The 21848-nt window shown below is 38.7% G+C and overlaps 1 protein-coding gene across 2 annotated transcripts in view; it reads left to right on the plus strand.

The window, feature by feature from the left end:
* The first annotated feature begins 344 nt into the window (after positions 1–344).
* OTUD4 (OTU deubiquitinase 4) overlaps positions 345–21848 on the plus strand; it is a 41574-nt gene continuing 20070 nt past the window's right edge. The window contains exons 1-10 of one of the 2 annotated variants that reach the window (XM_044912878.1): positions 345–503; positions 5480–5563; positions 8084–8134; positions 13890–13936; positions 14622–14694; positions 15181–15262; positions 17095–17227; positions 20165–20222; positions 20477–20594; positions 20688–20752. In XM_044912878.1, coding sequence (XP_044768813.1) covers positions 345–503; positions 5480–5563; positions 8084–8134; positions 13890–13936; positions 14622–14694; positions 15181–15262; positions 17095–17227; positions 20165–20222; positions 20477–20594; positions 20688–20752 — 870 coding nt within the window. The remainder of the gene's footprint in view (positions 504–5479; positions 5564–8083; positions 8135–13889; positions 13937–14621; positions 14695–15180; positions 15263–17094; positions 17228–20164; positions 20223–20476; positions 20595–20687; positions 20753–21848) is intronic. The other variant, XM_021679361.2, reaches the window with a different exon arrangement.

The following is a 21848-nucleotide window of genomic DNA, read 5'->3' on the forward strand; positions in this document are numbered from 1 at the left end:
ACGAGGAAACTTGTGGGGGCGACCCCCGGCTGTGTTCCTGAGCTGGGCAGCGAGGCCGCGGGGAAGTGACTTTTCACGCTTGGGGTTTCTTTAGTTTGCCCCCCGTTGCCGCCGGGCGCGTGGTCTCCCGGGAGGCGGCCGCGTGCGCACAGTCATGGATTAGGCAGGGCTCCCCTATGCGCGCGGGGAGCGCCGCCCGCTGCCTCGGGCCGCCGCCGCCTGCCGCCGCCCGCGGAGCCCGAGCCCGAGCCGCCGCCAGTCCTAGGCCGGGGCGTCGAGGAGCCGGCGGCGCGGCCATGTGGGGTTAGCCCGCGCCGCGCCCGCCCTGCAGTAGGACCGGCAACATGGAGGCGGCCGTCGGCGCTCCCGACGGGGTGGACCAGGGCGGCGCGGGGCCCCGCGAGGACGCGACGCCCATGGACGCCTATCTGCGGAAACTGGGCTTGTATCGGAAACTGGTCGCCAAGGACGGGTCGTGCCTGTTCCGGGCCGTGGCGGAGCAGGTAACGGGATGGGGAACGGGGGGAGGGTGGGTGGGAAAGCGGCGGCGGGCAGCTTTGCGGGCCGCCCACGTCCGGGGCAGCGCGTGGCCAGGCTGGCGTCACAGCGGTCCATTGTAACGCAGGAATGGGACGCTGCCCTGGGTCTGAAAGCTGTAAATCGAAACTTAAAAACCCGTAAATTAGCTGGGTGTCGGTGTCGTCCCTCCCGGTGAAGAGGTAATGAGGACAACCTGTGAGGCCTGTTGAGCGCGTGTACGGTTGATTGATTGCTGGGGACTTGGCGAAATGATATTTTTCCATTCTGTTTCGCATTCACCTTCTCTCGGTTTTATAAGCACAGCGTTCACGCCAGTAAACCAGATGTTTACTAGAGGAGGTGGTGCACCAGGCATTACTCGCAGAGCTTTTTTTTTTTTTTTGCTGTACTGGACTTTGGAATGTGGGGGAGTCTAGCCCATCAATGTCCACTTGACTCAGGAGCGGAAAAATGTGCAGTTGGGGAAAGTCAGCTTTTTAAAAATATAGAATGTTTCAAAAGAATTGTCTTTGAGTAGATTCCACTCTTTGTTATGCTCTGCAAGATGTGCTAAAAATAATTTACTTCTTAAAAGTCTGGTGTTGGGGATTCTTTAGGCTTTTGACCGAATTTTTCCTTGCTAATGGTCAACATGACTTTCTAACAAGGAATAATTTTTTTTCTTTTATAAGAGAACTTTTTCCGTATTATATAACACTGTGTAGTTGGTGTGCAATCACCACAACCCATCCTATATTGAAAAATAGCTGCTGAAATAGTTGGATAAAAGTTTCACATTACTGCCTTGGTGTGCATTTCATACCTTTCACAGTTTGCTTTCCTTCAACTTAAGATCTCTTCTCTTTTCCTGCCGTAGAGTTTTTATGATTTTTTTTACCTTTTTTTGAATTCTAAATAGTTTTTCAAAATTTCTGTTTGTGAGTAAATGTTTTACTTAACATCTGTAGACTGTGGTCTATTTTTTTTTTAACTTCTAAAGGCCAGCCATTTATTTTCTAGAGGCCCTTGTTTTCACATCAGTATCATAAAATCTTTTTTTCAAGCGAGAAGTTGATTTACCTACTTCAGGTTTGCGTTATGTTGCAGGCATTGTCATTCATACATTCTTTGTATAACTCCCCAAATTCAGCTCTTTTTCAGTTCATTAGATTTCTCTCATTTTTAGAAATTTAGGATGTTCCAGTGTTGTTGTGGGATATGTTCACACACTCCCACCCCAGTCTTTACTATTAGTAGGTAAACAATCTGTCCGATTTGTGAATTTTCCGGATCTCCATCTGTCCTGCTGCTTCTGCCTCAGCCTCCCTGGACTGCTCAGCACCTCCGGAAGCAGAGAGAAGGGGTGGAAGTGAATTCAGCCCTTATTTACACATAGTGTTAGCTCTAGCAAGAATTTGGTAAGGAAGGAGGTAGAAACGAATGGAAATAAGGGAAGTATGACGCTTATTTGGCATTGGATTATCCCGATCCTGGTTCATACTGAAGTAGAAAAGTGTGTCTGGTTTCAGTATCCTGTGCCTAATTGGCAAACTTGATTATACAGAAATCTCTTATTGAAGGGGGAAATCTCTATTTTTTTTTAAGATTTTATTTATTTATTTGACAGAGACACAGCGAGAGAGGGAACACAAGCAGGGGGAGTGGGAGAGGGAGAAGCAGGCCTCTTGCTGAGCAGAGAGTCCGACGTGGGGCTCGATCCCAGGACCCTGGGATCATGACCCGAGCCGAAGGCAGACGCCCAACGACTGAGCCACCCAGGCGCCCGGGGAATCTCTATTTTTAAGTAGAAAGGTGCAAAGTTAGTATCACTAAGAACTAACTCATTGCTCACATCATATAACACCTTTTATTGTATCTCATAAGATTTAAATCAGGCATAAGAAGATACCCCTTCGGGGCGCCTGGGTGGCTCAGTCATTAAGCGTCTGCCTTAGGCTCAGGTCATGATTCCAGGGTCCTGGGATCGAGCCCCGCATTGGGCGCCCTGCTCTGCGGGAAGCTTGCTTCTCACACTCCCCCTGCTTGTGTTCCCGCTCTCGTTGTGTCTCTCTCTCTGTCAAATGAATAAATAAAATCTTAAAACAAAAAAAAAAAGAAAATATCCTCTTCGATTATGTGACTATGGTTTTTAGTATACTGAGCTTAGAAAGCTTAAATCCATGAATTTTGAGGGAAACTCCTTTCTTAAGTAGACATGGATTAAGGGTGTAGCCTTCATGGCTAAAGGCAAAGTGTGTATGTGTGTGTGTGTGTCTGTGTCTGTGTATTGGGGTGGGGAGGGAAGTAACACCAACCTCAGGCTTAAAGGGTGTGCTCTATAAAAATACGTACAAAGGATTTACTTTTTTGCCAACAGTTTTTCCAATAATATTTATCATTTCTAAGGAGCCAGAGTAAATAATCTAAATGGCAGTCTTTGGGAGGTAGGGTAGGGGAGAGATTTGAATTAGGAGTAGTCTTTCCCTCCAAATTACATGATTTAGATAGGCCCTTCCCTTTTTACACTTCTGGACTTGGGCCTGCAGGAGGCCTGACCTGAATCAGCTCTGTGGCCATGGAGCTAAAAATAGGGTGCTCTTAGAGGATTTGCTAAAGCAGCATGTCTTGGCCTTTCCCAGTGTTTATCATTATCTTGTCCCAAGTAAAGATCAGAAAGTCTCCTATTTTCTAGGTTATTTTCATGTATATAATAATTTGCAGAGATATTTGTCTTACCACTTGCATTCTTCCTGAATGTCCTTGAACTTGCACAAAGTTATACTTTTTTAAACAGTTGTCATTTAACCTTACTTCTCTTGCAGTGCTTGGCTTTGTAAAGCTCTAGCACTCTGCAATTTATGGAAGTTGCTGAGAATTTTGCTTCTGAGTGACAGGTTCAGATTTCATGTGCTAATTAGACTTTTTAAGAGGAGAAGAAACAGATACGCTTGTCATTGTTTTTGATGGCAAATAAGCTTTATTCAGTTATGTCTGCCACCTGTTGCTAGGTAAATGGCTTTAGCACTATCTTCAGTTTGCCGATGCCAGGAAAGCCCTTAACAGACAACACTGGTTTACTCAAATAATACCTTGATTCATAATAGTGTCTAAAGTAGCTTCTGTGGAAGAAGTGTTGCTAAATGTCATTTGTTGAATTGGCAAAAATATTGTGTGGTGGTTTATTTTTATATATGGACATTTCTTCCAGCTTAGAATGTATAAAGATGCTTTTTAATAGTTTCCAAGATAGCAATGTTTAGGTGTACTTCGTTAAGCTAAAAACCAGCTGTATACTGAAAACAAACTTATTGCTAACTTCAGCTAGTACATCTTCAATTTACCTTAATGTAAAGACATAACTAGCTGTTTCCAGACAGTTGTGCCTGTCTGGTTCTGTGAGTATAAAGATTTTATTTATTTATTTATTTTAGAGGGAGAGAGAGAGAGATGGAGAGAGGGTGTGCTAGTGATTGCAAGTGCGTGTGCCAGGAAGGGCAGAAGGGGAGGGTGAGGGGGGAAGAATCTCAAGCAGACTGCACTGAATGCAGAGTCCAGTGTGGGGCTTGATGCCAGGCTCCATCTCATGACCCTGAGATCAGAGATCATGACCTGAGTGAAACCAAGAGTTGGACACTTAACTGACTGAGCCACCCAGGCGCCCCTTTAGTTCTGTGAGTATAAATGAACCTTGGATGTTATCCATAGAGACCTGTAAAATGCAGCTGGAGCCTCCCTTTTCCTGAATTCTCTGCTCACCTGAACATGAGGAAAAATCACTCATTTGGACCTGTAACTCTTAAAGCTACTTTATATTAATATAAATTCTCAAGAGCCTTATTAGTATTTGGACATGTGGTTATTTTAAATGTTTCAGGGTTTTGTCCCCCCCCCCCCTTAACCCTTTAGGGTACCAGGAACATCTTCATTTGAGACACTCAGTAATAGAAAATAATTTTAATCTTTTCTTTTAAGCTTGATAGTTAAAAGTGTTGGAGGTTAGCCAGAAGGGTTCCTAAACATTTGGTTATACTAGTTTCTTTCAAACCAAAGCTTTAGCATTTTAGTAAGAGACAAAATGCCCATAAGGTATCCTTTTGTTGAACTAGTTTAACAGAAGAATACAGAGGCTACAAAGTGAGAGGATTTGGATCATCTTTGTAGTGTCTTATTTCAGTTGGTGCTTTAAGATTTTGGGCTGGGGCTCTTGGCTGGCTCAGTTGGTAGAGCACGTGACTCTTGATCTCAGGGTCGGGAGTTTGAGCCCCATGTTGGGCATGGAGCTACTTAAAATAAAAACAAACAAAAAAGATTTTGGGCCTAAGAGCAAGTTTCTAGGCTGTTGGGATGACAGCACACAGCAGCATGTTTGCATCCTGTGTGCTGCTCACTTGGATATTCTTTCAAGAGTTGTGTAAGCCTGACAAGGATTTGGGAATGAGCACCTTAATTTTTCTGAAACCCACAGTGGACTTAAATTTCTACATAAGGCAAGTAATTCCAAATTATTGAGAAAAAGAAATCTAATTCTTACGGGCTTAATGGATTCCTGTTGAAGTTGCCTGTTCTCTTTTCCAGCAAGCATAGGATGAAGCTAAGTACTATGTAGCAGGAATTCTGTTAGCCCTTCTTTGTGAAGAGCAAGGCTATAAGAGGGCTGGTCAAGAAAGGAAAAGTATGTTAATTTTACAAAGGTTTCCTCACAGGAGTGACCTAAAGGAGAAATGGTAATAAATTCTTCCAGACTGACTTAAGAAGTACCACTGACTGTATAGGTCACTTCGTCTGTGGTTAGAGGAAGAGGTGGGAATGAATAAAGATTTAGAAATTACTAAATGGCAAATGGAGAGAGACTGATTTCTATCAGTTTTGGGGTAATTTAGGGTGTGAAAGAAAGTGCTAGCTCGTACCGTAAATCCTCTTTTAACAAAATGTGTAATAGTGTGTTGCTTTTCCTTTTCAGGTGCTGCACTCTCAGTCTCGCCATGTGGAAGTCAGAATGGCTTGTATTCACTATCTTCGAGAGAACAGAGAGAAATTTGAAGCGGTAATTTGTAATTTTAAACATGGAATGGTGTCTTGACTTGCATTTATATTTCAGCCTTTAGAAGTGGCCTGGTGGGAGTTTCACAGCCTGGATCTTAAATGCAGGTTATGAAAAAAAAAGAAATTAAAAAAGAACTGCTTTATTGAATTTAAATCCAATTATATTCAGTTGTGACATTTTTAGGCTTTTTTGTGGTTTTCATTTCTTTAGACATTTAGAAAGCTATGATAGTTAACTGTGGAAGTTGGAAGGATGACCTGGACAGAATCCTTGCATATTAAGAGTGAGCTTTGTCTATCATGGTCAGGGAATTGGGTGTCAGTTAATTAATAGTTTTCTGTGATTGTTAACCCCCTATGAATTTAAAAAATTTCAGACTTGGAATATAAAAAACATGCTGAGCAAAGCTAATACTGAACCTTTAATTTTATCAGAAGGCATTTATAGATTTTTAATTTTCAGGGTTCATCATCGTGAATCACACATCAGAACACTGTAATTATGTAAATAATGATTAATAGTTGCTAGGATGTTGTATAGCAACTTACTGTAATTTTCTTAGTAGTATGTAGTAGCTGTGAAATAAGATGCCACAGTGGCCTGTTTTCATTTTACATTTGAAAGCTTTATAGGATTTACTAGTTACTGGTTTTATGACCTAGAATTATGTTGTCAGACTTTCAATGATATTTTTCCTCTTTGACTGCCAAAAAAACACTGACACCTTGCAAATAACTCAATTCTAAAATTTAATAGGTAAATAGTTCTTAATTTGGATGTGCTTTTCGGTTGATGTTCCTGTATTCAAGCCAGATGTTACTACTGGTGACATTCTGGGTGTATTCTGGGTGCCATGTTATAAGAAAGGCAGTAATGTATTCCAGGAAGGAGAGTTAACCTACTTGATCAGGAGATTTGAGAACTTGTTTTACAAAAAGGAAACTGGTGATGTGGAGGTTAGATAAGAGTGTTAGGGTATAGTACAAAAGGGGGAGGGATGGGGAGAGTGGAGTGCTCTTTAAGTATTTTAAAGAAATTACAAGTGATTAATCATTATTATTGGCCCCAGAGAGTAAAACACTGTTGACAGTAATGGAAATTGCTGTCATTGGTTGAGCACTTCTCTGTGCCAGGCATTGTTTAAGTTCTTTGCATATATTTATTTAGCCCTCAACAGTCTTAAGAGGTATGATCAGAGGTTGAAAGTTCCAAGGGGAGAAGTTTCACTTTCCTTTTATAATTTATAGTAAGTGCCTTTAAACAATTCCTGTTGGCCAAAATTGGAAAAGGTGGTCATGGGAAGGAGGGTGGAGTTTTGTGCTTTGTTTACTGACAGTGTTTAGTCAGTCTAGATGGATACTTTCTAATTGACTAGAAAGGAGAATCTCAGATTGGATGCAGGCTTGTGTCAGAACACTGTGTAGGTCTCTTCCAACTTTAAATGGTTCTCTGGGTTTTTTTCCCCCAAAAGTATAAATAATCACCTAATACAGAATTGTGATTGGTGGGATATTTAAAATATATGGCTATAAAATGCTGATTGGCAGGATATTTAAAATATATGGCTGTTTTATTATAAGCATGTGTTGAAACTTAAGATACTTTCTGGGAATTTGACAGCACATGATCTATAAAAGAATTAATCTCAGTCTCAAAAAAAAGCCATGGGTGTTTAAAAGATTTTTATAGCCGGGAGACTGTAAAAAGTGTATCAATTTGCTAAGTTAACTGGGACTATACTTTAAATAGAATTTGATGTTTCAGACTAATGTTTTTTAGAGATTTCGCAGTTAAATTAGTGTGATGGCTAACAAAAATCGCATAGCTTGAATAAACTTTTTAAGTTAAACAATGAAGCGCAAGCTATCTTAGAAAAATCTTGTTGGTTCTCCAAAATATCTTGCATTATTAGTTCTCACCTGTGTTTTTAGTGTGACTGATCTAAGAGACAATATACATATCTGTGATTAGTAAATTAATATTTCTTAGCTAATATATTGTTCTTAATTCTCTTCTCTGTGTTGGCCATTACCAAAATACTCCTAAGTGCTTGTTTTATGTATTTCTCTGTTCATAATGTCACTGGCAGTGACCTTGAATTGCCTTCTCCCTCAGTCTGCAAGTCCGTCCTGGGCTCAAGGCCCTCTATAAACAGGTGGCCAGTTGTGTTCCTCTCTCACTCTGTTCTCCCCCACCCAGTTGTCCTGTTCCTGCTGGCTGGTTGGCTTCTGTCTTCTCAACACAGTGCTCACTGCCTCTTCATGCTACATTGTGCCTGCGCCTGTCCACATCCTGACCAGGAAATCTTTTCTGATAATGTTTCCTTTTTAAAATTCTTCTGTCTGTTTATAATCTTTACTTAATGATTTTTATGTATTTTAATAATTAGGTTGTATATATGTATATATATTACTGTTACTGATGTTTCCAAGGTTCATGCAAGAACTTAGTAATTCACAGTGAAAAGGTTTTTTGTTTTGATGTATTTCTAATAGACTTTTTTTTTTTTTTTTTTTGCAGTTTATAGAAGGGTCATTTGAAGAGTATTTAAAACGTTTGGAAAATCCACAGGTACGCAGTGATTCTGTAATTCTATTTTTTATATATTGAAGTAATGTATTGAACATTCATTAAAATGCAATATAGTGTATGGAGGGGTTACAGCAAATACTTTTTTTAAATAAACATTTCTTAGTTGCACATTTTATGTAGCATTTAATTGGAAGACAGTTGGAGCTGTGTATGGATGTTGCCGCAGTAAGGACAGGGTCATGCTTTTTTTATTTTTGTCATAATGGCATCTGAATGTAGCTTAGAAGACCTACGATAATGGTGATGATTTTCTGGATGCTGTATTGGTATGGGTATTGGTCTTGGTGGACAGGGTGCAAGATTTGCATGCTTCTTTAGGCCACTGAGAAGATAGGTTCTTCTATGGAGGTTCCATTTCCCATAATCAGCTTGAGAAGAGGGAAGACACTGTTGAGAGGAAAAGGATGCCACTTCCCCAAGTCCCGCTGCCATACTTTTCTCAGTCATGTTGAAGTGAAAAGAATTTTTCTGTTTTTGTTGCTTCCAAACTAATACTCTCCCTGTAAAAATCCAAATATCATGAAATGCCACACAGAGTGCCTTGTAGAATATTCCATCATCCCCAGAGGTAATCTCTGTTGAGTTTAAAATGACATTAGCCAAGGAAGAAGCTAAGAAGAGGAGTCAGGTAGGAAGGAAAAGAAATAATAACTTAGGAACAGGGTGTTTGATTAACAGTTGGGGTCTCCATTTGATTCTCTGAAACTAATTTGAGTCCTTGTTGATGCCAAGAATTGACAGGCGCTCTGGGGATGCAGAGGTAATTGGGATTTGGGTGCTGTTCTCAGGAGTTTGCCTGTAGTAGGGAAAAATACCTCATAGAAGTGAGAAAGCACGTGTCATAAGAAGTCTAGATATGATGCTATAGGCATTCAGTGTTATATTTTTACCTGGGTTGGCAAAGGAAGAGGTAGTGGGTTGGCATTTGACATCTGAATAGATTCTGAATGAGAAATGCCTAGGGTGAAGGGTAATTCTAGGAAAGGGAAAACTGAGCAAGGCAGATTCAGAAAGCACTTCAGTTTGCGTGAAGTATGTGAAGGTAGGAGGTAGTGAGAAGTCAGAGGGCAGGCTGTGGGACCAATCACGGAAGAGCCTTCACTGCTGGCTCAGTAGTTTGGAGCTTATGCTTTAGGCTGGCATTTCTCAGTGTCAGCCATAGACTGTCTGCATCAGAATTACCTGAGGTGGTTGTAAATTCCACTATTCCAGACCTGAATCAAAGTCTATGTCTGGGGAGTGGGAATCTGGTATTGGGAAACCTTTTAAATTTTTTGAGACAGGAAGTGAGTATGTCACTGCTGAGAACCAAGAATAGTGCTTGGCTTCTTTGTTGGCTGTCTGGATGGATGGATAGAAGAATATTGTGCAGAGATGGTTTGGAAGTGGATGAGACCAGAGGTGGGAAGACCATTTGCATGGTTTTAAAAAAAGAAATGTTTAATACATGGTAAAATGTGCACATTACATGCAGTGTGAAAAAAGGAGTAAGTATTGTGTACTCCAGTTTTGGAGACAGATACCACTGAAGGTCTTTTCGCTAAATCCGCTCCTGACTCCATTTTTACTTCAGTCATTTCAGTACTGAGTTTTGCCCATATATCTTGGTCACAAATATCATTTTCCTGCCTTTTTTTTTTTCTCTTACCTTAAAGCCTCTTTGAAGATGAGGATTGTATATTTTATTGCTTTTGGGATTTTCATAGTTACCTTTCAATTTTGGGTGCTGAACTGATTTGTGTGTGTGGTTTGAATATTAAATCCACATTGCATTGTATGTAACATACAGGAAAGATAAACACCAGAATGTATGTTATCTCTAGTAATATTCCTGGTAATTTTTACTCCATTATGGAAAATAAAGGAAAAGGAAATAACAAAGTCTATTTATTAGCTCCTCCCCCCCCCTTTTTTTAAGTAACCTCTACCCCCAACATGGGGCTTGAACTCACTGCTCAGAGATCAAGAGTCACATGCCCTACTGATTGAGCCAGCTAGGTGCCCCTGTTCATTAACTTTTTAATCAAGAAAAATCCCACAATGTTTTTTATAGTAATCTTTGTGTAGCAGTTCAGGTTGTCAAGCTATGAGGTTCTGAGAAAGGGTGGACATGGTGGGAGTGGAGAGAAAGGGGAGAGAGGGAGGAAATGACGTAGTGTGAAGTGAACTGAGACTGATTTGGGCCTCTGTAGGAGAGGAAGGAGGAAAGTTGTGGTTTTGAGCACATGGGACGGGTCTCCTTCCCAGGGTGCTGGCTGGCCAGCTTTTTTGTTTTTATGACACCCCCTTCCCCAATGTGATCAAATTTCTTCTCCAGATGTTTCAGGTACCTTCTCTTTGTGCCTTTTTTTTTAAGATTTTATTTATTTATTTGAGAAAGTGTGTGTGTGCATGCGCATGGGCAAGAGGAGGGGCAGAGGAAGAGGGAGAAACACACTCCCTGCTGAGCATGGAGCCCGGCCATGTGGGGCTCCATCGCAAGACCCTGAGGTCGAAGTCAGACGCTTAACTGACTGAGCCCCCCAGGCGCCCCTTGTGCTTCTTTATTAGCAACAGATATTAATGTCTTTATTCGTTTTTCTTTTTCCCTGGTATATGGGATGTATGAAATGAAAAGAGAAACATAGTTGATAAACTCTTACACGTTTCACCCAGTTCTTAGAGAAAACATCTTTATTCTTTACTTAAAATGCCAGTGGAGCATTTTGAAAAATGCCTCAAACTTTTGCAAGAATATATTTTTGTCAGCTTTATGGAGGTAAAATCGACACAGTGAAAATCACCAATTTTTTTTTTCACCTAAAATTCACCAATTTTAAGTGTATAATTTGATGAGATTTGACAAATGTATACAGTTGCATAACCATCACTACAAACACATAGGGGACGTTTCCATCACTTCACAAAGCTCCTTGTGCCCTTTTGCCCTTAATCTCTTTTTCCCCACCTTCTGGCTGTTGGCAACCACTGATCTGATTTGTAAGTTTTGCCTTTTCTAGACTATATGAATGGAATGATATAGTTTGTAGTTTTATGTATCTGGCTTCTTTACTTAGCATAATGGAAACACTTTGAGTTTCATCCATGTTGTTGTTGGGTGTATCAGTGGTTTGTTCCTTTTTATTGAGGAGTTCATTATAATGGATGTACTGCAATTTGCTTGTCCATTTATCATTTCATGAATATTTGGGTTCTTTCCAGTTTTAGACTGTTTCATGATTAAAGCTGCTAAGAATATTTGCCTGTAAGTGTTAATGGGGACATATGTTTTATTTTCTCTTGGATTAACACCTAGGAATGGAATTGCTGTCACAGGGTAATTGTATGTTTAACTTAATGAGAAGCTGCCAAACTCTTTCAAAGTGGCTCTGCCATTTTGCTTTCTCATTGGCAATATATGACAATTCCAACTGTTCTATGTCTTTGTTAACATTCAGTCTTGTCAGCCTTTGAAATTGTAGCTGTTCAGTGGTTGTGTAGTGTGGTATGTCATGGTGGTTTTAACTTGTATTTATTTCTCTAATGTTGAACATCTTTTCATGTGCTCATTTGCCATCCATATATCTTTGTTGGTGAAATGTCTGTTCATAGATTTTGCCCATATTTTGTTATGTTGCTGGTTTTATTGAATTGTGTAAGAGTTCTTTATACTGGATATAAGTTCTTTATTGATAATGTAATTTTCAAATATTTTCTTCCAATTTATAACTATCTTTTCATTTTCTTAATAGCATCTTTAGTAACAAAAGTTTATTTTTAGTGACTGTTGAAGAACATTTAAGTTACATGTTTTTTTATATAGTTCACTAGTTAAAACAGATTTTGCAGAAATGCTGTACTGTCACCCACAATAAAGTATATTAAACATCATAAGTGATGAGTAAATAAAATTACAGCCTTAAGGTGGAAGACAATGGTAGAACATTAGGTATTTTATATAACTTAATAATTGACCCTGGTTAGAGAAGACAAGATACTATGATAGCCATTGTTTATTTAACCAGACTACAACAGAATTTATTCTGAAGATTAAGGACTTATGGTGCATTATTTGAGAGGTAGTATTTTGTTGACATGAGTAGAATAATTTTCCAAAGTGATTTAACGTCTTTTGCATGAAGTAGATGTAGCTTATGTTTGATTTAAGCAAACTGGTTTGAGTGAAGGATTTCCTTTACCCCAGAATGTCACTTGTAGCAGTTTATGAGAAGCCATGATTGTTAGGCTGAGGCCTATTTTAAGAAATCTATTTTAATATATGGTACCCGTTTCATTTTGAAAACCAGAGCCAACTTTTAAAAACCATTAAAGTGAAAAATCTCTGGGGGAAAGATTATCCTTGTCTGAGATCAACACATTGTTTAAAATCTTTTCCTTATCTCAAATTTCTTTAAAGGAAAAAGTGGCAACATTCGCTTCCCATAGCTCATTATTGTTAGTGAGTCTCGGTATTAAGTCTTTACTAATTTCACAAGTAGTATAGGAATGCATTCTCATGGTAAAAGATGTGATACAGAATGAAGAGTGAAAATCCTTCATTTTCCCTGATCTTGTCTTCACTGTCAATTTAGGATGTATCCTTCTAGTCCTCATACGCCTGCACATACATATACTAAACCTGCCTTTTTGTTTCTCTTACCCAATAGGGTTTTTCTTTTTTTAAGATTTAATTAATTCATTTTAGAGAGCGAGTGAGACAGCGTGCGTATGCGAATGAGCAGGGAGAGGAGCAGAGGGAGAGAGAGAGAGAATCTCAAGCAGGCTCTGCACTGAACGTGGAGCCTGACCCGGGGCTGTCTTATGACCCTGAGATCATGACCTGAGCCAAAATAGAGTTGGATGCTTAACTGACTGAGCCACCTAGGCACCCCATGACTGACTTCTTATACTTGTGACAGTCTGATCTTTCCAACTCAGTTCATGTAGGTGTACCTCATTCTTTAGATGGATTGCAGGGTGTTCCATGCATGGTGTGGATGAACCATAAATTATTTGATTACTCCTTTCCTATTAATGGAATATTCAGACTTTCTTTAAAAAAAATTTTTTTTAAGCTATTACAGATAGCTACAGTGAACATCCTTGTTTATGTACATTTTTGTGGACCTATGAAATACTTGTTTAGGATAGAGTTACAGAATTTGAATTGCTGGGTCAAAGAGTGTGTATGGATATTTAAAATTCTGATATATACTGGCCATTTCCTCTAATAGGCTTAAAGACAGAGTGACTCCTTTAGGGCTGTAGAACTTCTATCTCATTTCAGAAAGATTGCTAGGACACTGATCTCTTTGTACTTTCAATCACTCCTTTTTTAACCTTTGTGATTCCTGAGTTCTCCTTCTATTCAACATCTCATTTTCTGGGCACATACATGTTCCAAGCTATGTCCTGGGTGCTAGGTTAAAGGACAGAGTCCTTGCCTTCAGCAGGTTCTCCACTTAGAGATACCACTCCGTGGTCTTACCATATCAGTAGGAACTGTCATTTCACCCTGTGTTACTAAGGATTTTTACAACAGAGACTTGGGCTATTTTTTTAAGTACTTTTTTAGTTATATATGTAAGGTCTGTCTTATATAAATGTTTTCATAATATTCATAATACTAATATTAATGAGCTTTTTCTAGCTCATTAGATATATTGTGTAAAGGTATGTGTTAAGGTATTGTATAGAGGTATATGTATTGTAAAGTATGAGACACTTAAGTGCCAACTTTTTTTCTTCGATACAGGAATGGGTTGGACAAGTGGAAATAAGTGCCCTTTCTCTTATGTACAGGTAAACACTGTAGTAACATAAGGAAACAAAAACTGAGTGGGAAATTAGTATATTCCATTATACTAAAAAATTGTTAAAATAGCGAAGCAGTTTTATGCCTTAACTGTGAAGCTTTTTTTTTTTAGATTTTTTAATTACATCAATTAGATTTTGATGTTAAATATGTCAGCGTTTAGAAATTGTAATTCTCAAAATATTTTTGGGAAGGAATACAGACTTTTTTCAGGCCTATAAACAATATCACTTACAACTTGATAGAGGAATGGCTTCCTACTTTCTCAGGGCTGGTAGCATCAGATGGCCACTAGAACAGAGGCAAAACACCCCATATTACTATTTTACTACTTTTGTTTGGGAGAGGAGCAGGTGAATGCTTTATTTTTTCTTTTTGAAATAATCTGTATAAAATTTTGTCTTCACAATTTCTGTAGTTTTGAAGTCTCCTTTTAGAATTATATCTGAAGTTAACGTATATGCAAATTATATTTGAAGTTCTACTTTTTAAAAAGGTACTTTTGTAGAGGTGTTTACAACTTAGTTACTGTATTACTGTCTTTAGTTTACTGCTCTGTGTCCACTGCCTGGAACATTGCTTGAACATATTAGGCTCTTGATGAATGAACGAACAAATGGTTAAGTCATGAAATATATTTTCTCAGAAGTAATTGCTCAATTTTATTTTCAGGAAAGATTTTATCATTTATCGGGAACCAAATGTTTCTCCTTCACAAGTAACTGAAAATAATTTTCCGGAGAAGGTAAGAATTTTTCTAAGTGTTTCTAAAGGATTTAGGTAAAAGAACCACTTGCCACCTTGACCTCTTCTGAGCTCTAATTTTAAGGTGACCTTTTGAAATATTTTTGTATGAAGTTTATGATAATTTTTTAAAGTTCCTATTAATCATTATTTATTTTTTTAAAGATTTTATTTATTTATTTGACAGAGATACAGCAAGAGAGGGAACACAAGCAGGGGGAGGGGGAGAGGGAGAAGCAGGCTTCCCACAGAGCAGGGAGCCCGATGCGGGGCTCGATCCCAGGACCCTGGGATCATGACCCGAGCCAAAGGCAGACGCTTAACCGACTGAGCCACCCAGGTGCCCCTAAAATAATCATTTTCTATTGGGAAATTATTTTCTATTTGGAAATTATTTATTAGTAATTCAGAGAAACTAGAGATAAAAGTTGCTATGGAAGTGTCATAAATGAATGACTGAAAGGTGTCTTTAATTTTTCCCTTTCAGGTATTACTGTGTTTTTCAAATGGAAATCATTATGATATTGTCTATCCCATAAAGTATAAAGAGAACTCTGCAATGTGTCAGTGTGAGTATCACCCTTGTGTTTGTATAGGAAGTTATATTCCTAAGCTATACAGTCTTAATGCAAACAAGTCTGTTTTGTTGTCTACAAAGATATACTAAGAATCTTAGGTTAGCAAAAATATTAATACTGTAATAAAAACTTGTTTGACTAGGGAAAAATGGAACTAGTAGCTTGAGTTTGACTTGTAAATACAATTATTTCTTTCCTGCAGTAATTCATTTCGGTATATAGGATTTGTATGTGTTTTGTTTTTATTTAAAGATTTTATTTATTTATTTGACAGAGACAGAGACAGCGAGAGCAGGAACACAACAGGGGGGAGTGGGAGCACAGCAGGGGGAATGGGAGAGGGAGAAGCAGACTCCCTGCTAAGCAGGGAGCCCAGATGTGGGGCTCGATCCCAGGACTCTGGGATCGTGACCTGAGCCGAAGGCAGCCGCTTAACGACTGAGCCACCCAGGCGCCCCCGGATTTTTATGTGTTTTTAAAGTTGCTGGTATAGAGCTTGAAAATCTAAATGAGCAAATCAAGCATTTGACTTTTTGCCTCTAGAACAGGGTTTTTTAACTTTGACACTACTGCCATTTTGGGCCAGATAATTCTTTGGAGCAGTTCTGTGCATTATGGGATGTTTAGTAGTATCCCTGGCATGTACCATGTAGAGGGCTCTCTTTTTCATTGCAACAAGCAAAAAATCTCTCCAGATTTTGCCGGGTGTTTCTTGGAAGGATAAAATCCTCTCTCCTTCCCCAGTTGAGAATTACCGCTTTAGTAGTTCCTTTCTACCTTCTTTATCTTCTTTATCATCACTCAAACAGAGCATCAGTGCTGGTCATGTAACAGCTTTTTCCTCTGTTCTTAAGCTAGTGGTGACCAGTAAAGATACTTGTAATGCAGTTTTTAAGATTGATGGATCTGTTTTAAAATAAAGTGTAGCTGTCTGTATCCTGGGCTGTGTCCTCCTCTTCCAGCTGGTTAAAATCTAGACATTTCAGCTTTGGGAAGGATAGCTCATGGAGCCTACCTTACCTTTACTTCTCAGTGCCTGTGGTTTGGATGATATCAGGGGTGAAAAAAAGTGATCTGTGAGAAGGTGGTCTCTTTGGGGACTCATTTAGAGAGTGGGCACCTATTGTTGATGAATTTTTAGTTTCATAAAGATCATTGCAGTATAACTAAGTGAGAGTCCCATATTACACCATGTGTAATATGTTTTTGAGTATTTGGTAATCTATATTTTCGTGTTTTCTAGAGGTTTGTTTTTTTAAAGCAAAAAAGTTGATTAAATATGCTTCTTTCTTTCAGTGGCTGCTCAGAATACATTTTATAACAGTTGTTTTTGGAGTCCCTTATGAAAAGCTGTCCTCTTCTAGGAATCTTAAAGTTTCTTAATGTTTTCTTTCCACGTCTCTTAAGATTGGGCAGATTATGTGAACCTCTCTAATTCTCAAGTTTCCTCATCTGTACTGTTAGAATAATAATACTTTGCTGTGCCTGGAATACGAACATATGTGAAGGCTTTGCACAGTGCCTGGAATGCAGTAATTGCTCAATATGCATGTTTAGCTTTTACTGTCATCATACTTGTTTCACGGTTGTGGTACCTTTTTGTGTTTTAAAAATGGCAGTATCTTATGTAATGATTTTGAATTACAGAGACAAATTCTAGTTGCTTTCTATCTAGGTAACTTCGGTTAAATCGTGTTATTGATCAGAAGATGTTACAGGTGCCCTAGTTAGGATTTTTGAAGCCTGGGCAATAGACGTTGTCAATTTTGTGTTAAAACGTAAAATTAGTTAATGTTGCATAACGTTTCTCTCATTAATTGCAGCTCTCCTTTATGAATTGCTGTATGAGAAGGTATTTAAAACTGATGTTAGTAAAATATTGATGGGACTGGACACCTCTGAAGTAGCTGATGAAAACAGCAGTGAGATATCAGATTCAGAGGATGACAGTTGCAAGTAAGAATGAATTTAAGTCCTAAAATATCTTTATGGTGCCCTGTAAAGAAACAGTTCAATAAGGAATGTGAGGCACGGAGTTGCCTGTGGTATTGCTAAAATACAGCAATCTACAGTACAAGTTTCTTTTTTTTACTGATTTTTATCTAATTTTTATTATGGGACTGTTTTTGAAAGTTGATGTTTTTGGTTGATAGGCTCTATTTCTACATGAGCTACAAGTATATGTATGTGTATAATAGACTTAGTCCTGTCTATATGTGTATATATTTTGAAATTTTAAGGTTAACCTGTCATTTGTTTACATATCCAATGGTGAAAAATGACCATTTTATTTCCGTGGCTTTCTTGTGTTGTTTCCTTACTCAGATAATGCCTTCCTTTTTCTTTTTAGATAATAAAAATCCCAAGTTGGGGTACAAGTATGGGAACAGCTCTGGGTAATGCCTCTGTTTAGGGTTGTGAACAAGCACCTTTTAACTTAGAGTCTCTCAGGCCTTTCTTTTCCACACAGGATGTGTAGGGTAGTGGTTAAGAGCTTGGGGCTGTGGACAGCCAAATCTGGTTTCAATCCTGGCTTCCTGCCAAAGTAACTAGACTTGGGGCAAGTTACTTAAGTTCACTAGGAAGCCCTAATTCTATATAAAATTAGGATATATTAGTATTTCCTTGAAGGAGGGAATTTGTAAGAATTTAAAGAAATAATATATAATGTGTATAGCTTAGTTTCTAGATACTGTGTCCGACAGTTTTTAGTTTTTATTAACAGTATTAAAACATTTACTCTCTATAAGAACCTACCCAATTCCATTCCTAGTGAAGATAAAAATATATTATTCCTAGTGTGTGAGAGTATGAAAGTAACCTACTTGGTGTTACATATTGTGAAACTAGAGAAATAAATGAAATCAAGCCTTAGGATATCTAATTCTTTATTAAATACTTAAATATTATTTCCTTTTATCTGAAATACCAGGCATTTGTTGAGTTACATTTTTCTGATCCTCATTGAAAATTTGATTGACTACCATTTCTTTGTAAGAGAAATGAGTCAGGTTAGAATCTGGGTCTGCTATTGTAAATTTAATTCTAGAGTAGACTAACTTTGAACAGATAGCAGTTCTGCTTCATCATTTAATTCAGGCCCCTCTCTGATTAGGATGTGCCACTGAGCTTAGAGGAAGTTGAGAGAGAGAATGACTAGCTTGTTATAGCTTATTACCTGTGGTTGGTGTGGGGGGACTTCAGCATATGCCCTTTGGTTACTTCTAATTGTTTTCGCAACAGTTGGGTCTGGGATAACAGTTGGCTGATGAACTAGAGTATGAAGTTAAGGCTAGTAAGCTGGAGAAGTTTATGAGGGAAGGTGTGCTCATTGTAAAGTGCAGTCTTTTTATACTTTGCTAGTGTGTAGCCCTTGAACATGGAAGCCATTTTTTTCCTCCAAAGATTTATTTGAGAGCAAGGGAGTGCACACGCAGAGGCGTGCACGAGTGGGAGGGGCGAGGGAGAGGGAGAATCTCAGACTCCCGGCTGAGCACAGAGCCTGGCATGGGGCTTGATCTCAAGACCCCAAGATAACGACCAGAGCCTAAGAGTTGGACGCCCAACTGATTGTACCACTCAGGCTCCCCAACATGGAAACCTTTTTTATTTTTAAATTTTTATTTATTTATTTATTTACAGATTTTATTTATTTATTTGACAGAGAGCACAAGCAGGGTGAGCTGCAGGCAGGGGCAGAGGGAGAAGCAGGCTTCCCACTGAGCAGGGAGCCCGATGCGGGGCTCGATCCCAGGACCCCGGGATCATCAACTGAGCCGAAGGCACACGCTTAACCAACCGAGCCACCTAGGCCTTCTGGAAGCGTTTTTTAAGTTAACTTTTTGTCGCATTAATAACATTTCTCTTGTGTCATGTCTGGCTTAAGGAGGATAAGGCTTCAGTTAGGGAAGAATGCTGCATAATTATGGCACGATAGATAGGCATAGTTTACGTAATAAGGAGGAAAGACCAAGGATGTCACTCTACTCTTGTGCCTGGATCCTTTTTACATTCATATTGGTCAGTCCTGAAGTAGTGGGAGTTATGGATGATTTTTTAGTCTAGGCTATAGACTGGGGCCCCTTAAATATTGCCACATTTAAGGATACAGATTTGGAGATTGTCCTGAAGACTAGAGATTGATTAATTAAGGAAGACTTGTAGGACAGAAGACTACGGTCTCCTTTCATCTTCCGTTCAGCCTGCCATCACTGTGTTCCTGCTTTGCCAATCTCTTGGCCACCCCAGGGTCTTTCCACTTGCTGTTCTCTCTGCCTGGAATACTGAATAGCCATGGGATTTGCTGTCTCATCACCTTTAATTCTTTATTGGAAAGGCATCTTAGCAAGTCCTTTCCTCATCTCACTTTTTATTATTCAAGCCTATGTCTCAACGCTATCATTTCTGCTACCTGGAGCCCACCCCACCCTGGAGATAGCACTTATCATCATTTAACATACTGATTACTTACTTCGTTTGTGTCTGCGCTCATTATTGTGGAATATTTTGTTTAATGGAGCCTCATCTATATACTGAAAGAAGATCTTTACGTTAAATAAATTCAATTTTTCTATCCACCCAAATTTCAGGTTTTTTTGTGTTTCTGTTTTTTGATGATGAGCCTTACACAAAGAATTTCTGACAGAGTTTCTGATTTATATCTTAATATGCATACATATGTGTTTGTGCACGTGCGTGCCGTGTTTGTGTGTGTGTGTATGTGGGTGTGTGTAAAAATACATCCTTATAATAAAGCTTGTATAACTCACTGGAATATAGCTTTGACTTTTTGGAACGTAACTGTGACTTCGGAGATTTTTATGTGAGGTTAAGATAAGTTAATTGCGCAAACACATTTTTGTACTTTTAATTATGGTTATATTTCTTTTGTAGGAGTAAAGCTACCACTGCTAATGATGTGAATGGAGTTAAAGCTTTGTCAAGTGATCAGGTATTTTTTTTTTTTTTAATGGTTTTAACCATTAAGTTCTTCCACATAAGAAAGCACATGAATTTAGTCTTAATTTTTTCTTGTACATTTTCAGTGGAGTCAGGATCATATGACTCTGAGAAAATTTTTGGTGACTTCCTAATTTTTTAACTTTTCTGCTTCGTTTGATTTTACTCTTATACGTATCTCAAGCAAAAATGTTTTAAAAGCGTTTCTGTTCTGTGTTGATTGGACTTCTGACTTTGTTTGTTTAGCACCCGAAAAACAGTGGGAACTCTTCTAGCCTCCCTTTGTCTAGAAAGGTTCTTAAGTCACTCAATCCAGCAGTCTATAGAAATGTGGAATATGAAATTTGGCTGAAGTCTAAGCAAGGTAAGTGAAACAATCTGTATTTTCCATAAATTTGCTTTGTGGCGTTTGAAAATAATTAAGTCAGCTTGATATTTATACTGATATCGTTTACAGCTCAACAAAAACGTGATTATTCCATTGCTGCTGGCTTACAGTATGAAGTTGGAGATAAATGTCAAGTAAGTGATTATACAGAGGAAGGAAAGATTTTACTTGAAAATTTATGCTAATGGAGATTAAGAAGACAGTTCAAGTTTGAATGTGTTGTTAATTTGAGATTTCAGAATATACTTTACCACATACACTTTTTTTTTTTTTTTTAAGATTTTATTTATTTATTTGACAGAGAAAGACACAGCGAGAGAGGGAACACAAACGGGGAGTGGGAGAGGGAGAAGCAGACTCCCTGCCGAGCAGGGAGCCTGATGCGGGACTCGATCCCGGGACTCCAGGATCATGACCTGAGCCGAAGGCAGTCGCTTAACCAACTGAGCCACCCAGGCGCCCACCACATACACATTTTAATAGTTGTAAATATTTAGGTTTTTGACCCATTAGAATAAGTTACCAAAATTGTATGTATATAAAACCCATGGCGTCCCATCATGTGATCTTTAAGTACAGTGTCAGTCTTTGATACTACTTGTTTGAAAGCAGTAAAATAACATCTTAGACTTTTAGATATTTTCATTACAGTTGGCAGATTCCTGAAATCTATTCACACTTGACATTACAGACCAGTTTGTCCATTATAGGACAGTATAGGCCTGGGAAGATTTTCATGGATACATAATGGTTTTCTGTTGGATTGAGGAAGAGCGAATAGTAGTGAAGGGAGTTTTGTCATTTATTTTGCGTAAACTATTGCTCTGGACTTAAGTAGCTGATTGTTAAAGGGGAAAGTTGGGTTAGATCAGTTCTCAACTTGGAATGATTTTGCATCCTCACTCCCCATTTGGCAGTGTTGCAGACAACTTTTGTAGTCACAACCAGGGAGGTGCTACTGACATCCACTGGGTAGAGGCCAGGGATACTGCTAAATATCGTATGGTGCACACGACACCCCCTCTTACCCCCTAGCAGAGAATTGTCCAGTCTAGTGTCAATATGCCAAGGCTGGGAAATTTCTAAGGTTCCTTTTCTGTTTTTTGTCTATGAAAAAATAGTACTGTTGCCAAAACAAATAACCTACGTACACAAAAATTGTATTTGGAGATAATTTTCATAAAAAATAGTTTTCATTGAAAAGTGTTGCCTTCTAAAAATTCCTTTAAA

The sequence above is a fragment of the Neomonachus schauinslandi genome, chromosome 2 (assembly GCF_002201575.2).
Source record: "Neomonachus schauinslandi chromosome 2, ASM220157v2, whole genome shotgun sequence".
NCBI classification, from domain to species: Eukaryota; Metazoa; Chordata; class Mammalia; order Carnivora; family Phocidae; genus Neomonachus; species Neomonachus schauinslandi.